At 45.0% G+C, this 18,161-nt stretch overlaps 1 protein-coding gene across 1 annotated transcript; it reads left to right on the top strand.

The window, feature by feature from the left end:
* The first annotated feature begins 922 nt into the window (after nucleotides 1-922).
* Nucleotides 923-8,661, top strand: LOC119336353 (LRR receptor-like serine/threonine-protein kinase ER1). The gene is made up of 27 exons (XM_037608357.1): nucleotides 923-1,334; nucleotides 2,219-2,348; nucleotides 2,457-2,528; nucleotides 2,627-2,698; nucleotides 2,784-2,855; nucleotides 2,963-3,034; nucleotides 3,110-3,181; nucleotides 3,412-3,483; nucleotides 3,566-3,637; nucleotides 3,720-3,788; nucleotides 3,878-3,949; nucleotides 4,194-4,265; nucleotides 4,352-4,423; nucleotides 4,510-4,581; nucleotides 4,676-4,747; nucleotides 4,825-4,896; nucleotides 5,071-5,142; nucleotides 5,225-5,296; nucleotides 5,370-5,441; nucleotides 5,526-5,597; nucleotides 5,713-5,781; nucleotides 5,857-5,928; nucleotides 6,002-6,072; nucleotides 6,167-6,295; nucleotides 6,511-6,858; nucleotides 7,095-7,468; nucleotides 8,014-8,661. The coding sequence occupies exons 1-27, from the start codon at nucleotides 1,250-1,252 to the stop codon at nucleotides 8,371-8,373; spliced, it is 2,931 nt and encodes a 976-aa protein (XP_037464254.1). The 5' UTR covers nucleotides 923-1,249; the 3' UTR covers nucleotides 8,374-8,661.
* Nucleotides 8,662-18,161: the final 9,500 nt, after the last annotated feature.

Below are 18,161 nucleotides of genomic sequence, written 5' to 3'. Positions count from 1 at the left end.
CAATGTCTATGGTCAGGAAACCGTAACCATCTATTGATCAACGAGCTAGTCAACTAGAGACTTACTAGGGACATAGTGTTGTCTATGTATCCACACATGTATGTGAGTTTCCTATCAATACAATTCTAGCATGGATAATAAATAATTATCATAAATAAGGAAATATAATAATAACCATTTTATTATTGCCTCTAGGGCATATTTCCAACAATAAGATTGTTTGGGAAGCGTAGAACCCTTTTCTCGGGTCGCAATTTTATTTATACAAGCGATGCCGTGGCTTACAAGTAGATCGATCGAGAGTCCGATCGAGAGTTACAGAGAAGGTCGGTAACGAGCGAGAGAAACAGAAGAAGAGATAGAACAGGTTTCCAGAAGTTTAAACCACTAGTTCTATCTCAATACAATGTAGTTTCTGTACAACCTCATTTGGCAAAATATTTCATATAAACCTTTTTTCACGAAGACATTTTATATAAACCTAACATTCACTCAAAACTCTTGGAACGAATATCTGGTTTATCCGAGGACACAACCAAACGACTCAAAATCCTCTAGAATTTCAAATGAACATGTCATTTCAACCATGCGTTTCCCCCTATCCTCTCTGTTTTTCAAAATTGCTGAAATCATTACTTCCTACTTCCACCCCAGCGATGCCGCGGGCCCCGGTTTGCAGGATTTACCCCGGCGAGCATTGATCCTCCGGGCCCCACATGTCATGGAGGAGCTCCACCACGGCGCCACACCCCCCACTGTGCGACTCGAGTCCTACTCCTCCTCTAGCTAGACCAACCAGACAGAGAGAGAAAAAACGAAGACAACGACAGCGACGTGACCTCTCAGTGTCCATCCCCTCTCTCTCCACCACCCCCACAAGGCCGCAACTCCACAAGGAACCTCCCTAGAGCTCCGAGCTAGCGCTCCTACGCGCGCATACAACTAGCTAGCCCTGCCACTCCACCCCCCAGCCATACGGCCACTCGCTGTCACTGAGCCGGCAGCAGCGAGCAGCGAGCGGCCATCCGCGCGCGCGAGCCAGTGCTCCCTCGGCCCTCTCTCCCTCGCCCAGCCAAAGCGGAGCCCGAGAAACCAACCAGGAACTCACTCCCCCATTAAGGCGCACTTCACTCCGCTGCCCACCAGTTGCAACAGCGCCACGCGAGCTTCGCACGCCGTACCTCTCGGCATCTCCCCCGTAAATGCCACTGCCCGGACGGTGATTCTTCGCAGCTTCGTACCACCGGCCATGGCGACGACGACGGCGGCGGCGTACGGCGCGCTCATTGCCTCCCTCCTCCTCCTCCTCGTGGCCGGCGCCGCCGCGGACGACGGTTGGTTCCTTTCCCGTCCGCATCTTTCTTGTTTATTGCTCGGGCTGGGCGCCGGCCGCCGGGGAGCAGAAGCTCGATCAGGGGGATTTGGTTTCGTTAGGATCAGTATTTTATTAGCGCTGCAACTACCTCTACGAGCTTTTGGGAGGCATCCGGGATTCTCCGCTGCTTCGGATGCATTTTTTTATTGCCGTAACCCATGTCTAATACTACTAGTCCTTTACTAATCCCGGCGAGTGGTGTCTCTCACACCTCCCACCATCTCTTCCCTTTTTTGATGCTGCTGCTACTATTTTGGAGCGGTAGCCACTAGCCACTGACCAGCAGCATAGTTCACCAGGTGTTTCGAAACGACATAGATCTTCTTCCTGCTCTGCTCTATCCTGTTTCAAGCTGCCTTTTTCTGTTTCAAAACGGATGGTTTCAAGTTTGAACACACGCTAATCTTGCACTCTTTGTGGTGCAAGAGTCGTTCAGATGTACTAGTATGATACGAGCTTGCTTTTCTTTGGCCTTTATATATGTGTTTGTTTTGCGGCGCAATGTTCTTGGCCGAACTGACAACAAGCACATTGCTAACAACCAGGAATAATCCTAGGGCCCCTCGCTTTATTCCTCAGCGCGGCCCTGTTTTCTCCCTTTACAAATCCGATGTTCTTGTGCCGAGCTGGGAAGCTTTTCTTGCCGTGAAGACGAAGAAAGATCATCGCTACCATCTTGGGCAACTCCTCTTTTTTTGGCTGTTTTTTCCTTTGTAACCAAATACGGTGATTTTGTTTTTCGGGGCAGCTCCACCTTTTGTGATCTTTACTTAATCTGTTTTTGCGCCCATTTTCTTCTGCTAATGCGGCTGGGTTTTTGTTTACATCGTCATTTTCTTGCAGGGGCGGCGCTGCTGGAGGTGAAGAAGTCCTTCCGCAACGTCGGCAACGTGCTCTACGACTGGTCCGGCGACGACCACTGCTCCTGGCGCGGCGTCCTCTGCGACAACGTCACCTTCGCCGTCGCCGCACTGTAAGATCGGCGCCGCCCCATTTAAACTCTCTGCCCCTTTTCCTCCCCCGCCGCGCCGCCGCGGTGTCTCTGGTCGTTGACGCCGCTTTTTCATCCAATTCCTTGCAGCAACCTCTCCGGGCTCAACCTCGAGGGCGAAATCTCGCCGGCCGTCGGCGCCCTGAAGAGCCTCGTCTCGATGTACGGAATGCTGCTCCTGCTCGCCGCCGTTCAGCTTTTGTTTTTCTTGCTTGGCCTGTGTTAGTAGTACTAATAACTTGGTGGATTTGGGCGTGCAGTGATCTGAAGTCGAATGGGCTGACCGGCCAGATCCCGGATGAGATTGGGGATTGCTCGTCGATTAAGACGCTGTGAGTGGTCCCTTCAACTAAATGTTGTTTAATATCTGGGTTTGGGAAACTGTTGATGATTTGACGTTTGTTCTTGATCTACTAGGGATTTGTCCTTCAACAACTTGGATGGCGACATACCATTCTCGGTGTCCAAGCTCAAGCACCTCGAAACCTTGTAAGGCCTGTTTTTGCTGAAATGTATATCTAGTACTACTACTAGTAAGCAGCAAGTCCATCAAATGTTGTGAGTGATTATGTTGTGTGGTGCACGTGATTTGCTAGGATATTGAAGAACAACCAGCTGGTCGGCGCGATCCCATCGACGCTGTCACAGCTCCCAAATTTGAAGACTCTGTAAGTTGCAGCTTGGTTCATATGTTGCGGATCTGCTGAGTATTTTCAGAATCTCTAATTTTATGTGCACCCTAGGGACTTGGCACAAAACAAACTGAGTGGGGAGATACCAAGGCTTATCTATTGGAATGAGGTTCTTCAGTACCTGTAAGTCTTTCTTGAATTTCTGTGCCATACAAAGATTGGTACTAGTAGTAGTACTACTGCAGAAGTGCAGTTGCAGTATTACTACGTTCATCAATCGGGGATTAAGCTTGGGAAAGTACTGGACGATTAGAAAAATCATTATAGAAAGACACCACCATTTTATGTACATGGAGTACTGTCCAATGCTGTTTTTCTTCTTCTTTTGGCTAAATTGAATTGATCATACTTAGGGGATTGCGCGGCAACCAGTTGGAAGGAACCCTCTCCCCGGATATGTGCCAGTTGACCGGCCTTTGGTACTTGTAAGTATGCTGCTTACCAATCTTGAACCACATTCCGTTGTGTATCCTGTTTCTGGCGCTAACACTATACTTGCTTGACCAGTGACGTGAAGAACAATAGCCTGACTGGGGAGATACCAGACACCATTGGGAACTGTACGAGTTTTCAGGTCTTGTACGTATTTACGCTCTTGCCCCTTTGAAATTATGTTAATTTCATCAACTTGTGAAGTTTTCCTAACGGTTTGCAATGGTAGGGATTTATCCTACAATCGATTGACTGGATCAATCCCTTTCAACATTGGCTTCCTTCAAGTTGCTACACTGTATGTGTTCATTTAAACCATTCTTCCTAAATCGTATGCCTTACATAGTTAACGCTGATATGCAAAATTCTGTATATCACCTGTATCAGGTCCTTGCAAGGGAACAAGTTCACTGGTCCGATCCCATCAGTTATTGGCCTCATGCAGGCACTTGCTGTACTGTAAGTCCTGCGATGAGCTCTATGTTCTACTCCCTCCGTTCCTAAATATTTGTCTTTCTAGAGATTTCAACAAATGACTACATACGGAGCAAAATGAGTGAATCTACTCTAAAATATGTCTATATACATCCGTATGTGGTATCCATTTGAAATATCTAGAAAGACAAATATTTAGGAACGGAGGGAGTACATTCTTTCTTGTTGGTGCAATATATATAGTTGATATGACCTTTAACCATTCCAGAGATCTGAGTTACAACCAATTATCTGGCCCTATACCGTCGATACTGGGAAACTTGACATATACTGAGAAACTGTAAGCTTCCGTTGTCTGCTTCCTCTATGAAAGTTGTCTGCAAGAATATTTCCTTGTCAATAATATGATATATCGTGGGCTTGTAGATACATGCAAGGCAACAGGTTAACTGGGACAATACCACCAGAACTTGGGAATATGTCAACGCTTCATTACCTGTGAGTGGCATCATTTTTCTTGTTTTTATGTATTCAAATTCAGGTTATCTGGCATTCTGTTTTTGTTGACAAGTATCTAAATTCAGAGAACTAAATGATAATCAACTTACTGGGTCCATTCCGTCGGAGCTGGGAAAGCTTACAGGCTTATATGACTTGTAAGTCTTTTCAAGTCATTCTTGAAATCTGTAATGATTTTCTGAGTGTGGTAATCAAACAAGCAGCTTATGTTTTGTTACTCGTGTTTCTCAGGAACCTTGCAAACAACAGCCTAGAGGGACCAATTCCCAACAATATAAGTTCTTGCGTGAATCTCAATAGCTTGTAAGCATTGCAACTTTCTTGTGCAGCACGCACAGTTTCAGATATATATATATTGATGCGTTGTTTCTCCTTTACAGTAATGCCCATGGCAACAAGTTAAATGGGACCATTCCTCGTTCTTTGTGTAAACTTGAGAGCATGACCTCTTTGTAAGTCTTGGTTTTTAGAACAAGTTATAATGGATTTCATCCTTAAATTGTGCTATGATAAAGTTGACCGAATTGTACCCTTTTGATTTTAAATTGTTTGATATGCATAGTGCATACTGATCTGCAACATTGTAAGCTTGTTCATTATTGACCTGTGTTCACCTGTTTATTCAGGAATCTGTCGTCAAATCATTTGAGTGGTCCTATTCCTATTGAGCTATCAAGAATCAACAATTTGGACATCTTGTAAGTCCAATTATCTCACAAGTTCTTGAGAACATTGTTTTTTCTTCTTCTGTGACCTATATCATGAAGATAAATGTATCAGGGATTTATCCTGCAACATGATTACCGGTCCAATTCCATCAGCCATCGGCAGCTTGGAGCATCTATTGAAACTGTAAGTCTTTGCCATTATGATTATTAGTTTGTTTCCATCATCATATGTTAATGTTTGGGACTCTTTTCTCTAGTAACCTGAGCAAGAATGCTCTTGTCGGATTCATCCCTGCTGAGTTTGGGAACTTGAGGAGTATCATGGAGATGTAAGTACCTGGTGATCTAATGGTGAATTCTGTCAATGATTAGTTCCTTGAATGCTCTATTGAATAACTTGGGTCTTATTTCAGTGATCTGTCCAACAACCATCTTGGTGGTCTGATTCCCCAAGAACTTGGAATGCTGCAAAATCTGATGTTGCTGTGAGTTATAGCTTTTCATGTCATATAGTTTTCCTAAATCCGTATGTTCAGTAGAAGGTTCAGTATGTAGTCTTAAATTGATTATTGATTCATCTGTCTTCATTCGCTCTTGCAGAAAACTGGAAAATAACAATATAACTGGGGATGTCTCTTCACTGATGAACTGCTTCAGCCTAAATACCTTGTAAGTTATCAAAGATGTTTTAGGCATGTCTGGATGTTTGGCTTCACTGACATGATCTTGCTGCTCCTGGAACAGAAATATATCATTCAATAATTTGGCTGGCGTTGTCCCTACTGACAACAACTTCTCACGGTTTTCGCCTGACAGGTATAGTTGCTCCTGTTTCATGCTTACTATCAGATTTGGAAATAGTTGTCTAACGATCTGACCCTGCCTTCAGCTTCTTGGGTAATCCTGGACTTTGTGGATATTGGCTTGCCTCGTGCCGTTCCTCCACCCACCAAGAGAAAGGTAAAGACACTGTTTCATTATCATTTCCTTACAAGTATATATACTTTCTTTGTTTCTAATATACTGTCATCTCTGCCCTGGATTTTCTATGCAGCACAAATCTCGAAGGCTGCAATACTCGGCATTGCTCTGGGTGGGCTTGTTATCCTCCTGATGATTTTAATAGCTGTTTGCAGGCCGCATAGTCCTCCTGTTTTCAAAGATGTCTCTGTTAGCAAACCAGGTAATGCATCTACAGGAATTTTAAACCTTCTGCTTTAGTATATCTGTTACTTACCTTATTGGCAAGCTTTATGTTGCCATGCGATTCATGAGATCATTAATGTTTCTCACTAAACTATAATATCTTGTGGGCTTACCTTGACTGCCCACTCATAGACAATAGTTGATTCCTGGAACAGTATCAGTCTGTTCTAATAAATCTTCATGTTGTTGCAGTGAGCAATGTCCCCCCCAAGCTAGTGATACTTAATATGAACATGGCCCTCCATGTCTATGAAGACATAATGAGGATGACTGAGAACTTGAGTGAGAAATACATCATTGGGTACGGGGCATCAAGCACAGTTTATAAATGTGTTCTGAAGAACTGCAGACCGGTGGCAATCAAGAAGCTGTATGCCCAGTACCCGCAAAGCCTGAAGGAATTTCAAACTGAGCTTGAGACTGTCGGCAGCATCAAACACCGGAATTTAGTGAGCCTTCAGGGATACTCCCTATCACCTGTTGGGAATCTTCTCTTCTACGAGTACATGGAAAATGGCAGCCTCTGGGATGTTTTACATGGTAAGTGCGCACTGCAAACTTGTTCCAAATGTTGAGAATGGTTTAGTACAAGTGATCAATAGCTTTTAATTTCGATTGTCTTTGTTTATTCATCTGTCACAAAGAAGTCAGAGACACAACCTGGCTACTCTCAAAATAGTTGATGTTTTGACACAATTGTAGTCCTGCTAATTTATTGATTGCTAACAGTTGGAGAACTATTTCCATATAATAACTCATGTTATTTTTAATTGCAGAAGGTCAATCCAAGAAGAAAAAGCTCGATTGGGAGACTCGCCTTCGGATTGCTCTTGGTGCTGCTCAAGGCCTCGCTTACCTTCACCATGACTGCAGTCCAAGAATAATCCACAGGGATGTAAAATCAAAGAATATCCTCCTTGACAAAGATTACGAGCCACACCTTACGGACTTTGGCATTGCTAAGAGTTTGTGTGTTTCAAAGACTCACACGTCGACTTATGTCATGGGCACTATTGGCTACATTGATCCTGAGTACGCGCGCACCTCCCGCCTCAACGAGAAGTCCGATGTCTACAGCTATGGCATCGTTCTGCTCGAGCTGCTGACGGGCAAAAAGCCCGTTGACAATGAGTGCAATCTCCATCACTCGGTAACTACCTCACCCTCTCCGTAGTTCTTCAGGTTGATGTATCATTTTCTTCAGCCTATTTAGCCTTGGATTCTGGTAGTGCCAATAATTGCTGGGTGATCCCCATTAGGCTTTTATTTTCATCCAAGGGGACCAGCAACATGAACCCTATCATGTGAGTAGATCTATCTGCACTGTGGACCTGTGGTGTGCACTGATCCATCGCATATGGCCATTGAAAGCTCCATTATAGTAGGTTGCAGTGTTCCGTCCCCTAAAGCCTGCCATTTTTGTCTCCCCAGTTGTCAATCATGTGGATGGAAAGCTACAAATCGCACTGTCACACTCACCAAATATTGTCAACTTTTCATTTGCTCCCCTGCCATTTAGCGTTTGAGCTTGCCTATGATTCAGACCAGATTCTTACGACAGGATATCAGGATAAGTTTCACTCTGAAGTAGTATCAGATACAGTACTGATGCTTAGGAAGGAAAATCCTTTTACCTATGGGATGAAGTCCCAAGGAAACAAACTTCATATTTTCTTTCGTTCTGTTGCAATGCAGATCCTATCGAAGACGGCGAGCAACGCGGTGATGGAGACTGTCGACCCCGACATCGCGGACACGTGCCAGGACCTCGGCGAGGTGAAGAAGGTGTTCCAGCTGGCGCTCCTGTGCACCAAGAAGCAGCCGTCGGACCGGCCGACGATGCACGAGGTGGTGCGCGTGCTGGACTGCCTGGTGCACCCCGACCCGCCGCCCAAGGCCGCCCAGCCGCAGCCGCCCACCGGCCCGAGCTACGCCAACGAGTACGTGAGCCTGCGTGGCGCCGGCACGCTGTCGTCCTGCGCCAACTCGTCGAGCACCTCGGACGCGGAGCTATTCCTCAAGTTCGGCCAGGCCATCTCCCACAACACGGAGTAGGACTTTGAGTCCGCCGCTCTGGGAACTCAGGCGGCGGAGGATGCAGCAAGCAGGTTGTCAGTCAGACGAGTAGTAGCAAGAGCCAATAGCTAGCCCACATTTTGTCTAAATATGTGCCGGAGGTTAACCAAAAAAGGGACTGGATCGGTGGCGTTCTCCCCTGTAAAAAAGCCATGTATTCTCTCTTTCTCTTCCTCCCCCTCTTATCTCTAACCTAGTAGGAGGTTTCGATGGATCTCTCTTCCTCTCTGCGACCGTTCTTGGACTGGAATGATGTGAATTGGCTGATCTTGTAAGGATGCCAGTAGCAATGTCTCCTCTGTGTGTCTGCTCCCGCTGACTGTAGAACTAATTCAGTTACCTGAGTCAGTGGGAGAGGGAGAGAGAACCTGGGACAAAATTACTGTTCTGACCCTTAAGGCAAACTAAATCCCGATTTGACCTCGTTCCGAAAAAAATTTCGTTTCTGACCTTTTCTGGTGACGCCCAGGCGGACAGTGCGGGTCAGGGGCCAGACGCCAGGGACCCCGGCGTCTGCTTCGTAACCTAGACGCCAGGGACCTTGGCGTCACCAGAAAAGGTCAGAAACGAAATTTTTTTCGGAACGAGGTCAAATCGGGATTTAGTTTGCCTTAAGAGTCAGAACAGTAATTTTGTCCGAGAACCTGATGACCCTGGTGGGAGAACTAATTCAGTTACCTGAGTTCTCTTGCATTTTCTCCCGCTCCCGGCATTGATGCGTGCCTGTGCCGTGCAGGTGTCGCGGAGGTCATGGTGGCATTTGCTTTGTCCGGAACATGTCAGCGGAGGCGTTAATGGTGTGAAGCTTCAGCGGGCTGGGGCCCTATGGATGGGAGGGGATGAGATGGGTCGGACTTGCCCTGTGAATGAATCTTTGATGATTGATGGAGGGATGAGTGGGCGGGGCGAAGGGGGGTACGGGCGTGGGGGCAGGGCGATGCCGTCGTTGCCGGTGGGATGGCAATGCGGCGCGGGTCTCGTGAGCCCCAGTACTGAAACTGAACTCGGCTGGGGCCTGGGTACGTCGGGATCGGGCCGCGGGGGAGAGCCGACGCCGTGGAGATGGTGGTGGCAGCCTGGTAGGGCAGGGTAGAGTAGCGGTGGGATGATCAGGGCCGCAAGAAGAGGCTCGTGAGCCTAAAAAAAAAATACTACGACCTGAGTTTGAACACTTTGTGTAGCCTTCGAGAAACGAACCAATCTTGAGTCAATACTATCTCGCTTGATTTTAGCTCGACATGACATAATATCTTTAAAATAAATGATCATGCCATATATAAAATGAAAATAAGATAATTTATTATCATATATGCTGTCCTGTTTTTTTTGTTTTTATTTACCAACAAACACGGAAGCTTAATTAAGTGTAGAAAAGATTTATGCCTTATTGTGCTATTTGACCAATAATTTGCTTTCCCAAGTATATGTCCGTCGTAAATCATTATATTATTTTGATACTAAACTTTCGGTTGCGAGAGAATAAGTCAAACTACTTTGAAGAAACGGTTTATCTAATTCACATCTAGATGTTTTCTAAGGATGTCACATCTAAACTCCCACAAATAACGCAAAAGGAACAAAAAAAGCTGAGACAAAAAGAAAAATAAACCACAAACATAGTGGACATCAGGTTAGATGTGACATAACTATGTCACATCTAGATGTGTCCTAGACAAACCCTTGAAAAAATTTCCACCGTCTTGATTGAAATAATATAATTTTAGTGTTTTCTTATGTCGTGTTGAGCTTTACCTAGTTGGAATAATCATCATAGATTTATAATTTTTACCATCTCATTTAGCTCAAAACTAGCTCGACGTCGACTTGAGATCGTTACAAGCTAAGCACAAGTCATGTTCTACAGCTTGACCTTGAGCTTCACTCAGTCTAAGCTCACTCGACTTTTAATATGAGTTGAGTTGAGCGAACTTCAACTCACTCGAATTCAACTTGTTTGCAGCCCTAGGGCGATGGAAACCGTCGTGTTCGGGGCAGATCTATGATCAGTCTCGGGGGCTGGGCCCCGGGCGGTGGTGCCCGAGGCTTCACATTTGAACGTGGTCTTCCTGATCGGGTGTTACATGTGACGTGTTGAGATAAATCACGCATTGTCGTATTCACACAGAACAATTTTTCTTCTTCTTTTTGGTAATTCTATTCAGCTGACTTTCGCTGGGAGAGGATGTCAAATTGAATGTTTTTAATGATATTTTATATTGTTGTGAGGATAGCCAAGATTTTTCATGCTTGCAAACTAAAATTGACATCCTCAGTCAACATAAATTGCCATGCAAATCGTTCGCAATTGTTATGCTTCCCAACTGACGTTCACTGGTTAAAAGGATCCTTTTTCTTTTGTCATTTGCTCAAGATTTCTTAGAGCTCCGTTAAAAAGAATATATTTTCTTATAGAGTATCTATGGTAGACACTATTTATGTGCTTTGAGAAATAAATAAATAAATTTCAAATAATTAAAATAAAATCTAAGCGATCTCTCTTCATTGCCGCTAATTAGAGGCGCTAAAATGGATAAAAAACAAGGCCACGTACTCCCTCCGGTTCTTTTTAGTCTGCATATAAGTTTTGTCTGAAGTCAAAATATCTCAATTTTGATCAAACTTATAGAAAAAGTATCAACACTCACAATATCAAATCAATATTGTTAGATTCATTATGAAATACATATAGTTTCATAGTATATATATTTGGTATTGTAGATGTTGATATCTTTTAATATAAATTTGGTCAAACTTTGTAGAGTTTGACTTGACACAAGTCTCATACGCAGAGTAAAAAGGAGTGGAGGGAGTACTACATGGCGTGCTCGTCATGAAAGAAAATGGCAAGCCTTGAAGTATTATTTCAGATTGATGCCATAGGTGAGGCCATGAATTGATGTCCGAATTGTCAATCGACGGGGAATTATCGCCATCGGATGGCGTTGGACATGCCCTTGGCTCCCACTTCTCCTTCAACAAATTTCAGATTTCTATGAACAAAATTTTAATTTTGACCTATCAAGGTTAGATCATGCTACAGAGATATCCAAACAGGATGCTTTTGCATCCGGATTTGATGCCAAATTGTCAATCAACATGCTATGGACGATGTCATCACATACTCGCATTTATTTTTCGTCGCATGGTCCACTACAATATAATTTCGTCCCGTCGCACTTCTCCCAAGGGGAATCAATTTCCCGGCAAAAAAGAAATCCTTTCTTTGTGTATTTTAAGCCCAACATTGTAAAAAAGACAAATGACAAACGTATACTTATAGAGTAAAGCCTCAACATAAAAAGTAAATGAATCACTAGCAAAAGGAATAACTACAACTAAAAAATCACCTATGTAAATTGAAAGATTACTATGGACTTTACAACCTTGGTCTGTAGCTAGATCATTGCTATCTTTTATAAATGATGCACATTTATATCTATATACCCTAAATGTGATGATTTCACTATGAAGGCACACCAGAATATCTGCTTCGCCACCTATCCCAAATCATTGATTGTGACATTCTTGAAAATGGAAAGAACTATGGGGTGCACATCAGTATGTCTGCTTCGTCACCTTTCACACCCTTCTCAAAGCAACCGTACTTGAGACTCTCGCCTCCACCACCCCCTTCTCGAAGCAACTGTACTTCAGACTCTTGCCCCATACGACTCCATCCTAAAATCGAGACCACACTTTTAACTTTGACTAACGATTTCTTGACCAATGGGAGTTATGAATCGTTCATTCTAAGGGGCGTATGTTTGATATGGGTTGGGGTTTATTTAGAATAAACGATACTGTAGTTTGGCAATGCAACACACGATGTATTGATCGGGTTATCGGTGTCAAAACCGGCAAATCTCGGGTAGGGGGGCCCAAGCTGTGCGTCTAAGGATCAATGGTAACAATGAATGAAGGGACACAATGTTTATCCAGGTTCGGGCCCTCTTAGAGGAGGTAAAACCCTACGTCCTGCTTGATTGTATTCAATGAGTATAGGGGTTACAAGAGTTGATCTACCTCGAGATTGCAATGCCTAAACCCTAGCTTGTCTAGCCTATGAATGTTATGATAGCCTCTACGGACTAAACCCTCCGGTTTATATACACACCGGAGGGGCCTATGGTTTGTACAAAGTCGGTTCATAAGGGAAGGAAACAATACATCTGGACTCTAATCTTGACGTCCACGCACATAGGAATCCTACCCGAACACAGAGGACGGCCTCCTGCCTCATCACGGCCAATTCAGCCCGGCCCTCATCTCGCGCCAGACACCTGAGGACCCCCGAAACCAGGACTCCCTCAGTAGCCCCCGAACTTGCCTTCAATGATGATGTAGTATGCGGATTCATGTCTTCGGCTTTGCAAGGCAGGTTCTTCACCATCCTTCGGATCGATGATAGTCCGGTGTTGGTTTCTGCGTCCAGTCTTTATGATTCCTTCCCGTCGTCGCCTTGATTTCCACGGGTTGAGCGAATGCGAACGGTCCATAACTTTTTTACAATTTAACCCTTTACCAGGCACGGGTGACGTCTATATAACGAGGTTAGATCCCCAAACGCCACCTCACATTGCCCAAAGAGCACCAGAACAAACCACGAAAAACTTCAAACCATGGCAAGCGCCCCTGGGCCCCCCTCATGCCCCCATGGCCCTCAAGAGGGGATTGGCGAACTTGCTCAGTATCCCACCTTCAGCTGAATCGACTTTAGACGCAAGGATATCTCCCCCCCGGCGGATCTAGTCTCCATGCGGGCGGGATTAGCTTCTATGGGCGATGATGTGTTAACAGAGAACTTCCACAACCCCAGTCAAGATGAGAGGGTGTGCTTCATTTCATTCCTTCTGAGGGGCATAGGATTCCTAATCGACCCCTTCCTTAGGGGTCTATTGGAATTCTATGGGATCCAACTGCATAATCTCATGCCAGGTTCTATTTTGCACATCTCTGGTTTTGTCGCTCTCTGCGAATAGTTTTTAGGCTACGAGGCTCATTTCGAACTATGGAGAAAGTTCTTTTGCCTCGTCCCCCTCCATCAAGGCGGAGGGTCTATATTCGAAGTGGGTGGCGCCAAAGTATGGCGCATAGCCGGATCAGGCTACCTTATTGGTACTCCAAAAAGGGGGTCTGAAGAATGGTATTCAGAATGGTTTTACATCGAGGATGTTCCCCTTCCGGAGTCAGTTCGACACAGACTTCCCGAATTTTCCCGCGCTCCTCTGAAGACGCTACTCAACTGGCGCCCCAGGTCCCCCAAACAAGAAGACTGCTTAGCAAGGTCAGACTACTTGCCCATTCCGGACTCTCCATTGTTGAAGTCATGGACATCGCGATAAAACGATGCATCCAACCTCTCTAATCCACAGTATCCCCTTTATGGTGCTATAACGAGGAGGATGAGGCGTCTCGTTATAGGGTAGAGGGTCCGGATAACCAAGCAACTCTAGCTGCCATGTTGGCCAACCTTTATAAGGGGGAGGAAGAAGAATTCGCCCGCTTGAATTGTCGGGAAGGATTTTCCATGTACAACCCCATTGAATAGGTAAGTTGTGAAGGAAATATGCCCTAGAGGCAATAATAAAGTTGTTATTTTATATTTCCTTATTCATGATAAATGTTTATTATTCGTGCTAGAATTGTATTAACCGGAAACTTGATACATGTGTGAATACATAGACAAAACACCATGTCCCTAGTATGCCTCTACTAGACTAGCTCGTTGATCAAAGATGGTTGAGTTTCCTAGGCATGGACATGTGTTGTCATTTGATGAACGGGATCACATCATTAGTGGAATGATGTGACGGACAAGAACCATCCGTTAGCTTAGCATAATGATCGTTCAGTTTTATTCCTACTGCTTTCTTCATGTCAAATATATATTCCTCCGACTATGAGATTATGCAACTCTCGGACACCGGAGGAATGCCTTGTGTGCTATCAAACGTCACAATGTAACTGGGTGATTATAAAGATGCTCTACAGGTATCTCTGAAGGTGTTTGTTGGGTTGTCATAGATCGAGATTAGGGGTTTTCACTCTGAGTATCAGAGAGGTATCTCTGGGCCCACTCGGTAATGCACATCATATGAAGCCTTGCAAGCAATGTGACTAATGAGTTAGTTGTGGGATGATGCATTACATAACGAGTAAAGAGACTTGTCGATAATGAGATTGAACTAGGTAGGAAGATATCAACGATCGAATCTTGGGCAAGTAACATACCGATGACAAAGGGAATAACATATGTTGACATAGCGGTTCGACCGATAAAGATCTTCGTAGAATATGTGGAACCAATATGAGCATCCAGGTTCTGCTATTGGTTATTGACCGGAGAGGTGTCCCGGTCATGTCTACATAGTTCTCGAACCCGTAGGGTCCGCACGCTTAACGTTCGATGACGATATGTATTATATGAGTTATGTGTTTTGGTGACCGAAAGTTGTTCGGAGTCCCGGATGAGATCACGGACATGATGAGGAGTCTCTAAATGGTCGAGAGGTGAAGATTAATATATTGGAAGGTAGTATTCGGACACCGGAAGGGTTCCAGAGTGTATCAGGTACATATCGGAGTACCGGAGGGGTTACCGGAACCCCCCGGGGAAAGATATGGGCCATATGGGCCATAGGAGGGAGGCACACCAACCGACAAGGGGCTAGCGCGCCCCCACCAGGGGAAACCGAATTGGACAGGGGGGGGGGGCGCCCCCCTTTCCTTCTCCTTCTCCTACTCCTACTCCTTCCCCCTTTCCCTCTCCGAAAAAAGGAAGGGGGGCGAATCCCACTAGGAGTCCAAGTGGGACTCCCCCACTTGGGGTGCGCCTAGGCCGGCTTCCTCTCCCTCCCTCCTTTATATACGGGAGCGCCCCTATGAGACACACCAATTGCCCCAAGCCGTGTGCGGCGCCCCCCTCCACAGTTTACGCCTCCGGTCATATTCTCTCGGTGCTTAGGCGAAGCCCTGCACGGATCACATCACCATCACCATCACCACACCATCATGCTGACAGAACTCATCTACTCCTTCGACCCTATGCTGGATCAAGAGCTCGAGGGACGTCATCGCACTGAACGTGTGCAGAACTTGGAGGTGCCGTATGTTCGGTACTCGATCGGTCGGAACGAGAAGATGTTCGACTACATCAACCACGTGGAGCAAATTCTTCCTCTTTCGGTCTACGAGGGTACGTGGACACACTTTCCCCCTCTCGTTGCTATGCATCTCCTAGATAGATCTTGTGTGAGCGTAGGAATTTTTTTAAAATTGCATGCTACGTTTCCCAACAGTGGCATCCGAGCCAGGTCTGTGCGTAGATGATATGCACGAGTAGAACACAAAGAGTTGTGGGCAGTGATCTTCATACTGCTTACCACCAGTGTCTTATTTTGATTCGGCGGTATTGTTGGATGAAGCGGCCCGGACCAACCTTACATGACCACATTCATGAGACCGGTTCCACCGACAGACATGCAACTAGTTTTGCATAAAGGTGGCTGGCGGGTGTCTGTTTGTCCAACTTTAGTTGAATCGAATTTGACTATGGCCGGTCCTTGTGAAGGTTAAAATGGCAAACTTGATAAATCACCGTTGTGGTTTTTGTGCCGTAGGTAAGTACGGTTCTTGCTAGAAGCCCTAGTAGCCATGTAAAACTTGCAAAAACAAAGTAGAGGACGTCTAACTTGTTTTTACAGGGCATGTTGTGATGTGATATGGTCAAGACATGATGTGATATACGTTGTTGTATGAGATGATCATGTTTTGTAGAAGTTATCGGCAACTAGCATGAGCCTTATGGTTGTCGCTTTATTGTATGAAATACAATTGCCATGTAATTGCTTTACTTTATCACTAAGCGGTAGCGATAGTCATAGAAGCAATAGTTGGCGAGACGACCATGACGCTACGATGGAGATCAAGGTGTCAAACCGGTGACGATGGAGATCATGACATTGCTTTGGTGATGGAGATCAAAAGCACAACATTTTGGCCATATCATGTCACATATTTTAATTGCATGTGATGTATATCTTTATGCGTCTTATTTTGCTTAGTACGATGGTAGCATTATAAGATGATCCCTTAAGTAAATTTTAAGGTATAAGTGTTCTCCCCGAGTATGCACCATTGCAGAAGTTCTTCGTGCTGAGACACCACGTGATGATCGGGTGTGATAAGCTCTACGTTCAAATACAATGGGTGCAAGCCAGTTTTGAACATGCGGAATACTCGGGTTAAACTTGACGTGCCTAGCATATACATATATGGCCTCGGAACAGTGGAGACCGAAAGGTCGAACGTGAATCATATAGTGGATATGATGAACATAGAGATGTTCACCATTGATGACTACTCCATCTCACGTGATGATCGGACATGGTTTAGTTGATTTGGATCACATATCATTTAGATGACTTGAGGGATGTCTATCTAAGTGGGAGTTCTTAAGTAATATGATTAATTGAACTAATTTATCATGAACTTTGTCCTGATAGTTTTTGCATATCTATGTTGTAGATCAATGGCCCGTGCTACCGTTCCCTTGAATTTTAATGCGTTCCTAGAGAAAGCTAAGTTGAAAGCTGATGGTAGCAACTACACAGACTGGGTCCGTAACTTGAGGATTATCCTCATTGCTCCACAGAAGAATTATGTCCTTGATGCACCACTAGGTATACCATCTGCCCTAGCAACTGCAGACATTGTGAATGCCTGGCAGTCGCATGTTGATGACTACTCGTTAGTTCAGTGTGCCGTGCTTTATGGCTTAGAATCTGGACTTCAAAGACGTTTTGAACGTCATGGACCATATGAGATGTTCCAGGAGTTGAAGTTAATAATTCAAGCAAATACCCGAGTTGAGAGATATGAAGTCTCCAACAAGTTCTATAGCTGCAAGATGGAGGAGAACAGTTCTGTTAATGAACACATACTCAAAATGTCTGGGTACCATAATCACTTGACTCAGCTGGGAGTTAATCTTCCAGATGATTGTGTCATTGATAGAGTTCTTCAATCACTGCCACCAAGCTACAAAGTCTTCGTGATGAACTACAATATGAAAGGGATGGAAAAGACTATTCCCGAGCTCTTCGCAATGCTAAAGGCTGTGGAGGTAGAAATCAAGAAGGAGCATCAAGTGTTGATGGTTAACAAGACCACTAGTTTCAAGAAGAAGGGCAATGGTAAGAAGGGGAACTTCAAGAAGAATGGCAAGCAAGTTGTCACTCCCGGGAAGAAACCCAAAGCTGGACCCAAGCTTGAAACTGAGTGCTTCTACTGCAAAGGGACTGGTCGCTGGAAGCGGAACTGCCCCAAGTATTTGACGGATAAGAAGGATGGCAAAGTGAACAAATGTATATTTGATATACATGTTATTGATGTGTACCTTACAAATGCTCGTAGTAGTGCCTGTTGGGGAACGTAGCAGAAATTCAAAATTTTCCTACGTGTCACCAAGATCTATCTATGGAGAGACCAGCAACGAGTAGAAAGAGAGTGCATCTACATACCCTTGTAGATCGCTAAGCGGAAGCGTTCAAGTGAACGGGGTTGATGGAGTCGTACTCGTCGTGATTCAAATCACCGATGATCCTAGTGCCGAACGGACGGCACCTCCGCGTTCAACACACGTACAGCCCGGTGACGTCTCCCACGCCTTGATCCAGCAAGGAGAGAGGGAGAGGTTGAGGAAGACTCCATCCAACAGCAGCACAACGGCGTGGTGGTGGTGGAGGAGCGTGGCAATCCAGCAGGGC

Source organism: Triticum dicoccoides, chromosome 7B, assembly GCF_002162155.2.
Source record: "Triticum dicoccoides isolate Atlit2015 ecotype Zavitan chromosome 7B, WEW_v2.0, whole genome shotgun sequence".
In the NCBI taxonomy this organism is placed as follows: Eukaryota; Viridiplantae; Streptophyta; class Magnoliopsida; order Poales; family Poaceae; genus Triticum; species Triticum dicoccoides.
This window is presented reverse-complemented; position numbering and strand designations above follow the sequence as displayed.

Bases quoted from the DNA above. Each gene is read 5' to 3' on its own strand.
- LOC119336353 (XM_037608357.1), top strand. From the start codon at position 1,250: ATGGCGACGACGACGGCGGCGGCGTACGGCGCGCTCATTGCCTCCCTC. The intron at 1,335-2,218 runs GTTGGTTCCTTT...ATTTTCTTGCAG, and splicing joins CGGCGCCGCCGCGGACGACG to GGGCGGCGCTGCTGGAGGTG. The intron at 5,143-5,224 runs GTAAGTCCAATT...TAAATGTATCAG, and splicing joins ATCAACAATTTGGACATCTT to GGATTTATCCTGCAACATGA.